Source organism: Cariama cristata, unplaced genomic scaffold (assembly GCF_000690535.1).
Source record: "Cariama cristata isolate BGI_N322 unplaced genomic scaffold, ASM69053v1 scaffold31909, whole genome shotgun sequence".
Taxonomy (NCBI): domain Eukaryota; kingdom Metazoa; phylum Chordata; class Aves; order Cariamiformes; family Cariamidae; genus Cariama; species Cariama cristata.
In genome coordinates this window covers 2,381-18,977 of record NW_009636822.1, presented here as the reverse complement: position 1 = coordinate 18,977, position 16,597 = coordinate 2,381, and the positions used below count along the sequence as shown (strand labels likewise).

Here is a 16,597-nt window from a genome sequence, read left to right as displayed (position 1 = left end):
TTACAAAATCAGATAAAATCTCTGTGCTGTGTTACTATTTTGAAGTGCTTTTTAGTTAGCACTTGGAAGAAAGAGTAAGAATGGAGGCTTCGGGAAGTGCAAAAGCACTGAATTCTGGCTTAGCTGGGTTCACATTTCACATAATGATAATGCTTCTGCAGAGGTTAGGAGGACCATGGTTAACCAAACACAAAGGTCTTATGAAAGGAGTCTCTGTAGCAGTGCATTGTAAAATCCACACAGATCAGTCTTAATCTATTGAGTTTCTGAGGAACAAACACACAGAAGCAATTACATCAGCTGTTTGCAGAGGTATATTAACCTTTCCACTTCACCTTCTGCCTGTGCTTGTTCTGTAGTCAGTTGCGTTGAGTTTTTCTGATTTGCAGACTCGCTAAAGATAAGAAGACATGTCGATTCATACCTCAAAAAAAGAAAAACGATTTCTTTTTACCTCAGAATCTGTTGCTGAAGGACATTCTGGTAAGTAAAAATGCTGATTGAATCTTTGCTTTTATTAATACTTGCACTGAAGAATGCTGTCTGATGAAAGTTCAGTCATATCTCCTCCGATGGAGAAAAGAAATAACTAATTAATTATTTTGAATAGACTTTGTTTGCTTGACAAGAATTTGTTTTATTTGTTTATTATGCAATATAATCTGGCATAGACAACTTTAAGTTTTTGCTTGAGAGGAAGAAGCATGGAAAGGTCTTACATACTGGAATTACAATTTCATTGTTAATTCTGTAATGAAAAAATATCACTTTATGCACGTGTTTATTATAGGTGATCATTGAACTGTGCACATGTTTATTACAGGTGATCATTGAACTCTGAATCTCTGAAACGTTTGGAATCCTGAGCACTGATTTTCATCAGAGCTACATTCCAGATACTGCTGTAATACTGCATACGCCTCTTTGCCACGTTGCTCTCCCTAACACAAATTTACATATGCTGTATGTTGTACAAAGCCTTTGTATTTTCTAGATCTGGGACTGTAAGACAATGCTTCAGCTCTAATTGCTGTTCATTAAATTAAGCTGTTTTTCACACAGCTTTGTTTACACAAATACCTATCTAGAAGCTATGTTAACTGATGGACTGGAGGAAGTTTGGACCTCCAGCAGAAACACTAGTGAATCAAATTTACAGTAAAGCTTTCAACAGTTCCTTTTATGGTGGAACCTTCCAATGGAGAATTTGAATGTTAAGGCTAAAAACAACATTACCTCTTACTTTTTCCATAGTAGAAGGAAAGACAAAAAAACCCTAATAGTAAGAAAATGAGACTGGTGTCAAACACTAAAGGTTTGCACTCGAGTTTTTCTTGTGTATCTGCATTCTCAGGATTCTTATTCATTAGGTGGGAATGGCACAGTATGAGAACAGTTATATTAGTCTGTCTGCCCAGCCTCTAGTGAACAGTCCAACAGCTGCAAGACCTCTGCAGGACACGGCATCATATCTTGAACCACCACAACCACTTGCTTGCTTTAAAACACTGCACTGTATGTTGTAATGGTGCAAATAGCTGAAGGCAATAAAACTTACCAGTTGTTCCAGGTTATGCTATTCCTGCTTGAGCATTGGACCCTCTGATGTGAATCAATTTCACAATCTTCAGGACTCAGTTTGCCTCAGGGATATTGACAAACTAGCCAGATGGCAAACTTTGGAACTTCGTGTTACTGATCTTCCTTGATTTTATACTTGATTGCACAAATGACTTCTGGATCCGAAGTTACGACCACATGATGTTTCTGTTTTTTATTTTATATCCTTATGTCTTCAAATTGTGGTCAATTTTTATCAGTGAAGGTGCAATATAACTTAAATAACTGACCAGAATTCCGATTCTCTGAGTAAATATACTAGCAAGAAATTTCAGTAAGATAATGCTTAAGCTGGGGATCAATGCAGCACAAACAGCTGAAGACAGGCTTTACAGCTATCAAGTTGGCTTTTTTTGTTGTTTTTGTTTTGCCTTTTTCCAAGCCTCTAAATTGTTGCACTTCCTTTGCAAATGCTTATGAAATGCCTAGTTAAATGTACGGAAATTGCTGATTCAGATTGTGAAAATTATGCCAGTGAAGAAGAGACCTGTGCACCTCCATAAGCAAATCTCATGCTGACATTGAGATCACTGTGTGAATAAAAGGGGTGCATACCTTTTTAGCGCTCATGCTTTGCTTTTAGCCTGTTTTTAGTTTGTATTTGAGTGAGGTAGTACTGATGGCACAACGGCTCATCCATTCAAAACTACAGGCTAGCATATTTCACTTTTCCTTGCTTTTAGATTCTACTGAAAGATATTACTCTACAGTTCTCACATAAAAATTCAATTTGCATTTAAACTTTGCATTGAATTACAGATCTTTTGGGGTACAGAATAACTCTACTCTTGCCTTATAATTTTGTTCTGATGTTCGATTGCTTCCAGACCAGATTATCTTTAAAAGTAAATAAGTAGTTTAAGGTAGACATTCAGTTATGCTTCTTCATTAACTTCCTCTTTGGGCCCTCAAGTCTGTGCACATATGTAACAGTACTCACTCCTGCAAGAGAATTTATTTTAGACCGTCAATTACATAGGTAATTATATAGGCTGTTGCAAGCAGTATAGGCACCTGGCTCGTTGATACAGACAGTGTTGTAGATCCAGCTGTGTAGTTGTGTGGCTAAACATATTTTGGATACCTTTTTTTGTAATGATGGTGGGTGAAGATTAATTCACATTAGTCATGTTGGTCCTGCAGGTATGCAACCTTTCAAACCTGTACTTTTGAAGAAATAATATGGATTGTTTTCACCTGGTTCAGCTACCCTGATGAGACAAAAAATCTCAATTTGTCCCCTAAATTGTTCATTAAATTTTAACAAACCAAATGCATTTGGCATACTCAGGTCTTACTCGGACAATAAGTCATAGGTGCTGAAGACAGAATAGGTAAAAACTTTTTTCTCCAGTGCTTTTGTCCTACAAAATAAGACCAAAACTCAGAAATATAACTGTGAAAACTTTTGAGTGGCCAATGCTTTTCTCTGAGACAATGTTTGCAGATGCTTTTCTAAACTCAAATGAGCCAGATAGCTGTGGATAATTCCAGGAGTGGACTTCAATCTAATGTATACATTTGTAGGGAGGGTAGTGCCTCTTGTCATCCAAAAAAGTTGACACATGAGACCTCAGAGGGCCCCACTGGAGGTTCTGAAGGACTAAACACTGCCTTAAGTGCAGACCTCTGACAGTTATAAGATGTAGATCAAAACAGGCAATTCACTCAGAAAATGCAATATAAAGTTTAAAATAAAGAGCTGAAGAATGCAAAACCCCTACAGAAAAGTCTTAGCTTAAATACTTCTTCCAAAGTGGCTACTTGTATCTTCTATTCTCCTGAAACTAGTATTTCAGGATGCCTTTGCAGGCCTTTTACATTGTCCCCTCACCTGGGAGGCTGCTGGCCTGTGCAGATGATGGTAAAATGTCAGTTAGGATTGACTTGAGGAGAGGAGTGAAAACAGGGTAAGACATACCTTTCAGAATGTAAGTTGCTAAAATTGCTTCTTGGCAGATGCTCTATAAGCAGAAGTCTCTTACTCACTGGAAATGAAATTTTGTTAAGAAATCACTTTTTTTTTTTTATCACAAGAAGAAATGTTATGTCAGTAATTTTTATCTTCTAGACAAGATGTGTGATCAGATAAGTGATGCTGTTCTAGATGCTCATCTCAGTATTGATCCAGATGCCAAGGTTGCCTGTGGTAAGTACAATACAGATAGAAAAACAGATTAATGAAGTACAACAAGTAATCCATGTTGATATAACATCCTGTGATCCAAAATTCTTGCAATAGCTGGCTGGCAGTCAGCATTTCCACAGTCAGTCAAGAGGCCAACTCTGGCACACTGACTCAGAGGAGAAGGGAAGGCAGGAAAAAAGCTGCAAAAAAATTAACAGAAAAAAGGAAATACATAGTACTTCAGTACGAATTAAAAATCATGAAATGTAAGAAATAGATGAGGAGATGCCAGTGTTATCAGGGAAAACTATGGTGAACAGGGCTAATGATAATGAGGAATCTAAGAAAATTAGGGGAAAAGAGAACTGAGGAAAGATATATGTCAAGATGGATTTCTTCACAGAATGAGTAAAAGGTGTTAATAAAACTCAAAATCCAGAAGTGCTAAATAGATATTTACTGTGCCTTTACAGAAACGGGGTGATGCCCTTGGTTCACAGGCAGATAAGTGCACAGTTCATTTGAATGTGATTCTGATCAAAGTGGCTTGCCTTTTTTGTGGGGCTTTCTGTTAGGACTACCCTGTATTCCACATGGACGTTGTCACTAGCAACATCACCTGTTCCAGAGGCTAAGAACATATCAAATTGGAATGAGCTGGGTTGCCATGGGGGGATGGACATAGGAGGGAATGTGCCTAAAGAGCTCCCTGACTGCAGTAATTTTTTTCTTAAAACAAGCCATTGAGGCCATAGTTACAGCACAGAAGGCTACCTGCATCCCACAAATACAGTGATCTAATATGACATTTTATCTGAAAAATCTGTTGTGATCCTTGATACATAGATGTGAGCAGTGAGGAGACATGGCAGGGAGAGTTTAGCACATATTAGACTTAATGAAGCATGTATTCCTGTATTGCAGACAGTTATGCTTCTAAAACTGCCGAAAGTCTGGAGATAGTAACAGAGAAATGCTGCAAAAATGACAAGGACTGAAAAATGTGTCATGAAAGATATGAGAAACATGATCAGTTTGTCTTACCAAAAAAAAAGATTGAGATGTGACATGATTACATAGATAAATCCCTGATTTCTGTAATCTGTTGGGGAAAAAACATCAAAACTGCTGACTGGAGTCAGGAAACTTGAGTATATCAAAGCATAAGCCTGGAAAAGATAAACTGGGACCAGACACAGAGTTTGCTAAAAAAGTAGTGGGGTAGAGAACAGAAAGCAGTTATGGCACTCGATACAGGGTTTACCAGGTGAAAATTAGAATTTCTGTTTAGTTGTGCAGGCCTTGCCTCAAACTTTCAGAAAAAAAAAATCTCAAAGCGTTATGTAATTACTAAGCCACTGTAACACTGTGTTTTACAAAACTATGAAATGTAGTCTATGGAGATATTGAAACTAGATTCTATCTACCAGTAGAAAAATGTATCTGTGGTTCTTTTGAGTTTTATTTGCTGCTTGGACTTTTAGGATCAGCAAGTTTTGCATACAAAGTTCTGAATTATTACACTAGCACTACCTCATTTCAGCATGACAGAGCTGGTCTCTCTTTATGCTGCCAACAAACTGGGTAGCGGTAAAGTCAAGCAACAGAATACTGGTTGCAAGTAGCATAAAGCAGAAGGCAGAATCATTTTTCAACTTCCTTTCTGATTAAGTGAAGCCAAATTCTTTCTTGAAAAAATGTCCTTCCCAGTGTGCTGCCAACAAATGAGAGTCAAGAGGGAAAATTAACTAACCATAAACCAAGACAGTACAAAAGGGAAGGTGGAAGTTCAAAATAGTCTTTTGAGGAGACTTAAACATGTAAGAAATCACCCCCCAGTGAAGAGCCCAAAATCTTACACAGTAACTTTCTCTTGGGTAGAGTAGATGGGGGTGTTCCTTGGGCTCACTTGTAAGTTGCAGCTATAGTGCAGCTCCTAAGCTGTGTTTTCTTTCGGTTGAATTAAATTTCAATCAGGATAGAAAGCAGTCAAAGAAGATGGATCTTTCTTATCCTGATAGTAAAAAAGCATCATCATGCCGTGAAGTCTTGCACCACCATGAAGCTTTGCTTGGCTGTAAAGGGCCTGGGAGAGCTTCTAGGGGCTGTTAGTGGTGACTACAGCCTTACTCTTCCATCTCTGTAAGCCTCAATTCCCTAACTTTGTGTTCTTCCGGAGAGGCTTCCATTTTTTGTAATGACGACACTGCAAAAGCTGAGAGCTATTCTTCTCTGCCTCACACCTGTAAGACAGGGTCTCTTCCGTCAGCACAGCATTCACAGCACCGTACATGCCTTGCACGTATACGTGGTCTACTAGGGTGTAGCAGACAGGAAGAACACTGCTGGTCAGTAGAGCAGGGGCACAAGGTTGAGTATGAAAATAACAGTACCAGGATAACGTGCACTGTAGTTGTATCACTACCTGAGGTTGATGTGCTGTATAAATTTAGGGGTACTTTATTATTATGGACTCTCATTGTGTGCACAGTGTAATTCAGAGATACCATGCCAGCTAGGATGTAGCTTAGTAGTTCAATAGAGAGTGATTCCTCTTGCAGACAAACAGAGAAATCTTGCCCTGTGCTAAGTTCTCAGCTGTTTGTCTGTATTATCTAAGCTAAGCTGCCAATTAAAGCTAGCCTGATTATCTTTAGGTCATGCTGCAGTCCACAGTTGTGCAATTTTATAGCATATTCCTGCCTGTAATACTTAATCTTGAAATCAAAAAAAATTATTCAGATGAGTTGGTGACTGGTTGATAAAAGTGATGGATGAAATTCAGTGTAGGCTAATGCAAGGGGAAAGCAAGCAATCTTATCCCCATATATAGAAAGTAAGGTTTGCAGTTCACTGCAAGCATTCAGAAGAGGCATTTTGGAGTTGTAATAGATGTGTTTCTGTGAAAATAGTCAGTGCTCAGTAGCAGTAAAAACTCAAGCTGATTGTTAGGGCTTACTGGGAAGGGAATGAAGAGTGGAACTGAGAACATCATTAAGTCCTATAAATCCGTGGTTGCGTGTCTTGAATACTGTGGGCAATCTGTTTCTCTTTCCTTATCCCCAAAAAGGCTATAGTAAGATTGCATGACAAGAGTGACAAATACGAGCATAGCCATACAGTGTCTTTCAGTGAATAGCCTAGGCCTTCCTAGTCTGGAAAAGAGATGATTGAATGGGATATGAAATAGAGCTATACAGTTGTAGGTTGTATTGATGTAGTGAATTTTTTGTGATTGTTTGCTGTATGTTTTAACATAAAACAAAAAAATTTGGAGGCCAGATGGACACTTGAAACAAACAACAAAACAAAATATTAAATGATTCTGCACTCAATTTATAATGCAGTTGTGTAGCTTCTTGCCCCAGGATCCTATGGATGCTAAAAGTTTTCATGGTTGCCAAGGGCAACTGGGTGAATTACTGCAACAAAAATCTGTCAAAGGTGGGTAATGCCATTCGTTAATAAATGATGTCCCTTTAGCTTCAGGAAGACCCTGTATTTGGAGTATTTGGAGAAATAGCACAATATACTTGACCTGTTCTTATAGATGTTTGCTGCTAGTCACTCCAGAGATAGGATAATTGGGTAAGGTGAACCCCCTGCCCCAATGCGGGCATTTTAGTGTTCATATCAACTGAAGAGAAGAGTGGTTGCATGAAGACCTATATGTATGCTAAGGCTTTGTATTGGGTTTTCCCTATGACTAATCCTTTGTTCATAGAACCATCTTCAGGATTTCCCTGTGTAACTGTAAAATAGTAGCAGTAAATTCTGATGTTTCATCTTTTTTCTGCAGAGTGTGTAGCAAAAACTGGAATGATTTTGCTTTGTGGAGAGATCACATCCCAGGCTGTAGTAGATTACCAAAAAATTGTAAGAGACACCCTTAAGAAGATAGGGTATGATGACTCTTCCAAAGGTGAGTGACATCTTTCATGTGTTCATTCTTGGGTCTGTTCTGCATGTGGCCAAAGTCACGTTTTTGTCATCTCCCAGAAAATAAAATGAAATATATATCCAGACCTGGGAGAAAACTGCACAGATATTGATAGGCATTTTTCAGTGCCTGGTACTGAAGGAGCTATTTTAAGGTCCCATACTTGTAAAAGACTTATTCTTGAAAGTGCCAGGTACCTCTTGCTTCTCCGATGCAGAAGAACTAGTGTTTGCACAAATGTCAGAAGTTGGTTGCATCTGTAGGTTTGTACAGTGAAAGCTTTAACACTGATGTTCCTTGTCCTTGGGGTGCATATGCCTATGACATTTGAAGTTCACACCCAAGGGAATTCTTTATGTAGTCTTAACATATCTCCTAAAGTAGCTTCCTTTGAGCAACTGAACCCCTTACATGACTATTCTTCTGCAGTCTTCCCTTTTCATGCATGATATATACAGCTTTTCTCTAATTCTATGGAACCCTAAAACCTACGATAAGAAAAACTGAATACTAGTTTCTGGTAACATTTTCCTCTCACACCTTTAATGCCTGAACGGTTTCAATCCCTGTCAGCATAAGCAATGTAACAAGCTTTGGTGGGGCAGCTTGTAGGATTACACTTACCCTCAGTTTCAAGACCTCAAGTTTGAACTACTACCACTAACTTGCCCACATCCTGAGACTGTTACATAAGTGTTCTGATTGTCTGCTTCTATTAGCAATACAAAATGTAGAATAGGAAGCTTACATGCTTAGACTTTTAAAAGTTTTAGCCAAGACAAGTAGATAATCCCTAAAACCTTCTCTAGTAATTTGTGAACTCTCAAGAATGTATGACCTGGCTTTACAAAACTTCTTTCACCAGGACTGGACTATAAGACTTGCACAGTTTTAGTGGCCTTAGAACAACAGTGTAAAGAGATCAAGCATGCTGTCTCCCATGGCAAGAGTGATGATGACATTGGAGCAGGGGATCAGGTAATGAAAGTTAATTCCAGGCACTTATGCAAATTTAGTTTATGCGCAAGCAGTTGGAATTGCACTGGACCAGGGCCTTTCCTTAAAAGTTATTGTGCAAAGTGTGAGAATTGGCAGCTAAACACTGTGTACTCTCTTAATCACCGAAGTGCTAAAAACTAACATGGCCTTCACTAGTTTCAATGAAAGTGGCTTTTCCCATATCCAGTGGCATTACTGGATAGAGCTACAATTAAGCTTTTTGTCAGTCAGTGTCAGTTTCTGGTCTTTCAAGTCCTTTTGGTAGTCTGGTTTTACTTCTTGGGCATCAAATACTATGTTATTGTAGTTTTCATGTGTGGGGAAAAGGCTGAGCAGTCTTTATGATCTTTGTGTCTATTAAAACTTTGCAGTGGATTCTTATGGACGCTTAAGGCAGAGCCATTCTTAGGAGCCAGACCCTGCTGTGGCTCAGATTCCTGTGCATGCAGATACACAAATGTTATTTCAGGGTGGTTATATGTCAAAATGTATTCACTCTGCATGTTACTGCTGTCTCTTGCTAGGGTTGGGTGGTTTTAAAGTACTGCATGGCAAAGACAGGTGCAAGGTGCAGAAATCAAAAGAGAACATGGAAACAAGTGGCTTATTTCCCCATTTTTCAATGCAGGGTTTGATGTTTGGCTATGCCACTGATGAAACTGAGGAATGTATGCCCTTAACCATCCTCCTGGCACACAAACTGACTGCAAGCATAAAGGCTCTGGAACGGAATGGAACATGGCCCTGGGTTAGACCAGATGGGAAAACACAGGTTCGTAATGTAGATGCATAAACTGTAAGGGTGAGAAACAATAGAAATCATTTACCCTCTCTGCTACTAAATCAGAATTCACGTTTATCAAAAATAGTGCTGTCATTTTCATGCTCTGAGGTGGTGTAAATTTCATAAGGTACATTTGTATGTAGCATACATGGTTTGTTTAAACTGTTCTATCAGTGTCCAAGCAGGTTTCTTCAAAATGAGACTTCTATTTGCTTCATTTCCCTTGTAGATTAAGAAGATTATCAAATTACTGACAATCAGCTGGGTTTCTTTTTCTGAATAAATATCAGCATTCCTGAAGCATGGACTGGGATAGTGCTATGGTTTCTCAGTTAAAACAGAGATGTTCTTGATTCAAACGTCATGTATACCATATTTGATTGGTGATCAGAGCCACTGACAGCTGTGTTGCAGAGCTGAGTGGGTGAGTCAGTGAGCCTACTGTAAGAATGATGTACTTTGGCAGTCTCAAATACAGTCAGTTCTCTGTCTTCCAGGGTGTGAAATCTGCAGGAGGGAAAAGGAAAGCCACACATGTGGCATTTCCAAGGCAGCAAGGTGTTTTAGTCTTGATTTCTGTTGCTTAGTGGGGATGAACTGCATTGAGTTATACTGCTGCTGTTGTGGCAGTGCAACATGAATTGTGTCCCTGCCTTTTATCAGCAGTGCACAGAACATGTGAATAGACTGATTTCTTTATGCTGTATCTATCCAAGCATTTTTGAAGTGTGGGAAAGTAGAGAGGCCTTCTAACTCTGTAAGAAAACCTATACTAATGATGGAGCAATGCCAGTTTATATTTGCATGTACATAAAAGCCATGCAATAGGTAGTAAAGGATACAGCCTGTCATTATCATGATCTACAGTTGCTCATTTTAGCAGGGTCCTCCAAAATTTTTTTGGCTTTACTTTGGTGATTCACTATTTGAAGTTATGTTAACATGCCAAACCGTGGATGATTTTAGCATCTACTGGTAAAATCTTAGGCTTCTGTAGCTTTTGTACTGTTCTTTTGCTTCTCTGTGGTGATACATGTAATATCCTTTGGTTAACTCTTTTGTTAGTGGTACTTCAGTACTGCCTGTATTATTTTTTTTTTTCTTACACTGATATTAAGCATTGGCAACAATCCATCACTTTTCATCCCATTTCCCTTCATCTGTTTATTTTTTTGCTGCAGAAAATAACTGTGAGGTTCATTTTCAGTTTTCAAACTGATGCTTTTGATCTTGAGTGTTCACTGTCCCTTTTTTTTTCCTCTCTAGGTCACAATGGAATACAAGGAGAGCAATGGTGCCATTGAGCCCATCCGAGTGCACACACTTGTGATTTCAGTACATCATGCCCCGGACATACCTCTACAACAAATACAGAAGGAGCTAATGGAGAAAGTTGTTAAAAAAGTCATTCCAGAGAAGTATCTTGATGAGGGCACAATTTATCATCTCCTTCCAAGTGAAAAGTTTGTAGAAGGTGGTCCTAAGGTATAGTACTTTGAAAGAGGACAGCCTATACAGACTTGGATTCTACTTTGCCACATGCTTCTAATTTGTGGCATTGCCACAAAAGTGCAATAAACTGGTATACCTTTAACCAAGGAAGTCTATACATTTTTAAGGAAGCTTTGGTTATTTCTACTGCAGTTTTCCTACTGGGCAGCTGGCATCTAAACTGGAGCTGTACCTGCTTGGACAGCCAAATGTACAGATTCTTGGATCTTTGTCTTGTTTCCAGAAAGTATTTTAAATGACCAAAAGCTAGCCCTTAAGTTATACACTAAAATGCCTGACTGGAAGTATCTCTTCACTTTCACAGTAAAAATCAAAACCAGAAATATCAACAGAGCTGATCTTCTACATAGAAATTATCCAGAAAGCTGAACAAATTTTAAGGGATACCTTAATATATTAAGTCTCAATAGTCATTAGAATTTGACGTGTGTTCTGCTTTCCAGGTGCTGGTACTAGGTAAACAGGTCATTGCTGTGAAATTGTAAAAAGTTTTGTTACTCAAAACTGTCTAGTTTTGTATAAAGAGTTCAATGAAGGATTGAAACTATAAGGTGTGCTTATGATCATACTGGGATGATGCAGAGGATACCACTTTCATTGGGGAATAAATGTCAGCTTTACTCTCATATTACTTATTTGGGGATTTAAAATTAGTGGATTAATGCAGTTTATCCTCTTTCAGGATGGAGTTTCTCAACACTTGGGAGATCATTTATCAGCTTGCAGTCACCAGTTTTGCTAATCTGACAGAAAGGCAGTAATTCTCTGCTGGTTGAACAACTTGGATCACCTCATCAAGTTGTAGGATGCAGACAAAAGTCCATGCAAGAGGGTGGGATTCCATTATCAGGGAAACAGGCAGGCAAGAAGAAGAAAGAAGAGTAGTACCAAGTGATCCTTGTGCCACTAGTGAACCATTAAGGTGAACTCAGCAAGAATTTCTCAGTACTCTTATGCTGGCAGCACTGAGCTGCAGCTCTATGAAGCCCCAGCTTTAGTATGTGTATCTAAGTGAAGCTTGTTAACCTTTTAGGTCACATGGGATCTGCTTTGCAGGAAGGCTTTTGTCTCTCTAAATTCTTGGCCTCCATCAAGTGTTACTGAGTGAAGTCATTGGCCAGTAAACCAGAGACAGTGTTTCATGATCGCTGATTTGAAGGGAGCACACTTTTTGTGATGTTTGCAGTTGTGTCACTTTCTTATCAGTCTTCAGAAGTGACTGCAGCACAGACAGCTTAGTACATCTCTGAAAAATACTCCAGTCATGTAGACCTCGTTCCTCCAACAGTTGTATGTGCAGGCAAACACTTGAACAATGAGTAATATCTGTGGCAAATACAAAACAAAGCTGTACCCAATAACCTAGTATGGAACTAGGTAAACTGTTGTGTCTCATGAATATATTCAATTGTTTGTCCTCCAGAGTGATGCCGGACTGACAGGCAGGAAGATCATTGTTGATACCTATGGAGGCTGGGGAGCACACGGGGGAGGTGCATTTTCTGGAAAAGATCCCTCCAAAGTTGATCGTTCTGCAGCATATGCAGCTCGCTGGATCGCAAAATCTCTAGTGAAAGCTGGTCTCTGTAAAAGAGTATTAATCCAGGTAAGAGCAACCGTGAAAGTAATACACCATAATAGAAATACTGTCTCATGTGTGGTCACCCCTCAGAATACATACTACCATCACAGCCCCACTCCAGTTTCAGAAAAGCATTTCTTCTACTAGAATGGTGTCACAGAGGCGGGGAGAGAGAGCACATCTCCACAAATGGGGCTCCAGGAAGTTCCTCTTAGGGGTGTGTTACTAAGGAGCCCTATGAGGGAAGCCAAAGACACAGGCTAGGATGGTCCTGAAACAAGGAGTGTGTTCTCAGTAGTATTCCTTCTCCAACTCTGTTGCCATCCCTGGTCTAGGTACTTCTTTGCATCATCCTTGCTTTTACTTCCAGCAACTCTAGCGATCCTCCGTACACCCATGCCTGCCCAGTGCTCCAACCTGAGCTGCACAGCACATTACAGTTGTATTAGCAGTGTCTAGCTGTAGTTGTGCAACTTGCTGTACTATATGGTCATTTTAGTTTTAATTTAAACCATTCTAAGCTGTATTTGAAATTACCTTAAAGTTACCATGAGTTCTCTACTGTGTGCTCCTAGTATACTACTATGGTGTGAGGTGTGACTAAAAGCAACATTCAATTGCTCTTAAGAGTTTAAAACAATAACAACTTTCATCAGTCTTACATGCTCAGAAGAAATACACTTCCTTCCTTGTGCATGAATTTCTGGGACTACTAAATCTAAGAAGTTGAAAGAGGTGTTTTATTGACCCCTAGAGTGTTTCACCATTAAACATGAACCTAACGTGAATGCTAAACAATTGAGGTTTGTCTAGGCAGTTTGCAATACTAGTTTATACACATACTTACTCTGAGTAGCTGCTATGCAATAATTTCAACCCAGCACAACAAATTACTACAGTAAAATGATCTGGCTGCTACAGCAGTGATCTGCCTGATGTTTTGCTGCAGAGTTGTGTTTGAAATCTTTTACTTTCTCCATGGACCAGAGGAGAGGCCTAGTGGATGCGGTGATGATCAATGACATAGTATCCAGACATCTCAATTAGGAACAAGGCCCCTTTCTTTAGATGTTGTGCATGTGTTTGATACCTGATTAAACTTCAAGTTTGGAATAAGTCAAGGAAAGGGGAGGTTGGGAATAAGCCAAGCACAAATAGTGATGGTTAGCAAATTGTTAATAACTTTTTTTTTTTCTGAGGGGACGGAAGACAAACTTCTGGTTTCTTGGTGTGCACATTTTGAGTGGCATTTTTGAACACATAAATCACTGTCTTAGTTCTTGAGTTAGGTGGGAATGTTGTTATTCCAATAATTCCCAGAGATGCTCCTTAAATACCTGAGTCTGACTCTAGACAAGGCAAGATTGATATGGTTAACAGCAAGGTATGGAGATGTCAGATATTAGCAATGAAGGTAACATGGGAGGAGAGAGGAGGATGGGAGAGTGAAAAAGCAAATGTCCTGTGAAGTCATAGAAGGCTGGATTAAAAATTAACAAAAGGAAAAATGTATCAAGTGGAAATGCAAAAGTATTTTCAGCTCATTAGTGCCTGCGTGCTACACTAAGACCTTGCCAGCCTCCACTGAGGCTGACAATTGAACTGGCTGTGCTGTGGATATTGTTCCCATGCTAATCACCTTTTCATACTGAAACGGCAAAATGGATAATGGAGGGAACTGCAGACTAATTAGCTGTATATTATCACAAATACCATGTAGGTTTTATTTAGATGATATAGAATTGTCAGCTGATCGGTTAATGAAAAAAAGACTTAGCATGATCTCAAAATTAGCTAAGGGGAAGATAGTCATGAGAACCTGTCAGTACTGTGCTGTGCAGTGCTGTGGTGAAAAGAATCATAGAATCATTTAGGTTGGAAAAGATCTTTAAGATCATCGAGTCCAACTGTAACCCTTGCATGGCCAAGCCCACCACTAAACCATGTCCCTAAGCACCACGTCTACATGCCTTTTAAATGCCTCCAGGGATAATGACTCCGCCAGTTCCCTGGGCAGCCTGTTCCAATGCTCGACAACCCTTTTGGTGAAGAAATTCTTCCTAATATCCAATCTAAATCTCCCCTGGCGCAACTTGAGGTCATTTCCTCTTGTCCTATCACTGGTTACTTGGGTGAAGAGACTGACCCCCACCTTGCTGCAACCTCCTTTCAGGTAGTTGTAGAGAGCGATAAGGTCTCCCCTCAGCCTCCTTTTCTGCAGGCTAAACAACCCCAGTTCCCTCAGCCACTCCTCATAAGACTTGTGCTCTAGACCCTTTACCACCTTTGTTCCCCTTCTTTGGACATGCTCCAGCACCTCAATGTCTTTTTGCAGTAAGGGCTCCAAAACTGAACACAGCACTCGAGGTGCAGCCTCACCAGTGCTGAACGCAGGGGTACAATCACTTCCCTGGTCCTGCTGGCCACACTGTTTCTGATACAGGCCAGGATGCTGTTGGCCTTCTTGGCCACCTGGACACACTGCTGGGCACACTAAGCTAATATGATTCTTGGATGTCAGAGAGGAGTTATAGAGCTCCTCTGTCTGAATGAAGTGAAATTACAAGGAATACTTCCTGGGTTACTTTGTCTACTTCTGATAGCTGTGTTTTAAAAAGCACATGGAAATATGGGATGAAGTTCCAAGGAGTGCATGGAGATAACTCACTCTGGGAAAACAAGTCTGTGAGTGCTTTAGGAACATGGAGCTTTTTCTTGTCTTGTCCTAGATAATGTTTTCTCTGCCTCAGAAAAAAAAAAAAACCACAACCCAGAAATATTTGTAGATTTCAGAGTCTGAAGTCTCAGAGACCTGAAATCCTTGTGTCTAGCTGAGGCTGAAGGATGCAGAGAGGAACTACCTGAGGATGATTACACAGTACCTCTTTTGCTTTTAAGGAATGTCAGTTAGGTGTGATATTTGACAATGCTGAGCGTTCTCTAAGGAAAACAGATAATTTTCTAACATAAAAGACAAATAGCAAAGACATATCTCCTAGCTTTCTTCATGCAGAAAAGATATGCATAAAATCTTCCCCTGATGCTTAAGATAAGCCTTTCCATTCTGTTAAGCAAAAAGTAGGAAGAACTGTTTTAACTGTGTTTGGATTGTATGCATGTGTTCTACAGCTATCATATGCTATCGGTCTGAGTCATCCTCTTGCGATCTCAGTGTTTCATTATGGAACGTCAGACAGATCTGAAGAAGAACTGCTTGAGATTGTGCAGAAAAACTTTGATCTACGCCTTGGAGCTATCATAAGGTTTGTGTGCTATTAGTATTTACTGAAGGGAATCATACTTTTAATGCTCTCTTTAACAGTTTAATGTTAAAGTTTCTGGCTCCTAACCTCATGACAGTCACCTTCATCGTAAATCTGTAATTGATTTCATTTCTCGTCTTCCCTCACCGATGCATCCAGTACAACATACAAGGGCCAATTCATAAATCTGGTCGTAAAATGTACTAAATAAGTAAGACTGGTCTAAATTATACCATGTTATTATCTCCCGGTAACCCTGGTAGTATGCTACATTGCTGTTCATTAGCCAGGTGGGAGTGTGCTTGGTAAAGTAGAATTAAAATTTAAGATTAGATGTAGTTAGGCTTTCCAGCATGTTTAGAAGGTGTGTAAGGCTCCCAATTCCTGCCTTATCTGGAAGGCACCAGAAATATTGGCTCTTTCTGAAAGAAGTACCGGGCTAAGTATGCTCTCCCTGCCTTTGATCTTTAGGTGGCAACAACTTGTGAGACAGCTGCCACAAGGTAGAAAGGTTCTGGTGCCCTCACTTCACAAGAAATCCCATTGAAATCTGTAGGATGTTATGTGCTGTAATTTGCCCTTGCTCATGCACAGAAACTGAGTGTTAGCCTACCACAATAGTGACAGTAGGGTGTTTGCTGTTGTTGTTCTGGGGATATTGGACATTAGCCCAGAAGAGAAAAGAACACCCTTAAGTGACTAGCTTCTTCATGAGGTGTAAGTGTAACCTACCTTCTGCATCAGAAAAACTGAACACTGAGAGCCTGTC

General features: G+C 39.6%; 1 protein-coding gene across 1 annotated transcript; it reads left to right on the top strand.

Annotated features, from left to right (window-relative positions):
* Positions 1-410: 410 nt before the first annotated feature.
* On the top strand, positions 411-15,828 carry LOC104155544 (the record flags this gene model as incomplete). Its single annotated transcript, XM_009708071.1, has 8 exons — positions 411-483; positions 3,692-3,769; positions 7,548-7,670; positions 8,554-8,666; positions 9,316-9,459; positions 10,738-10,956; positions 12,407-12,589; positions 15,695-15,828. Coding segments are annotated over exons 1-8 (1,067 nt in total), but the record flags the coding sequence as incomplete, so codon positions are not given.
* Positions 15,829-16,597: the final 769 nt, after the last annotated feature.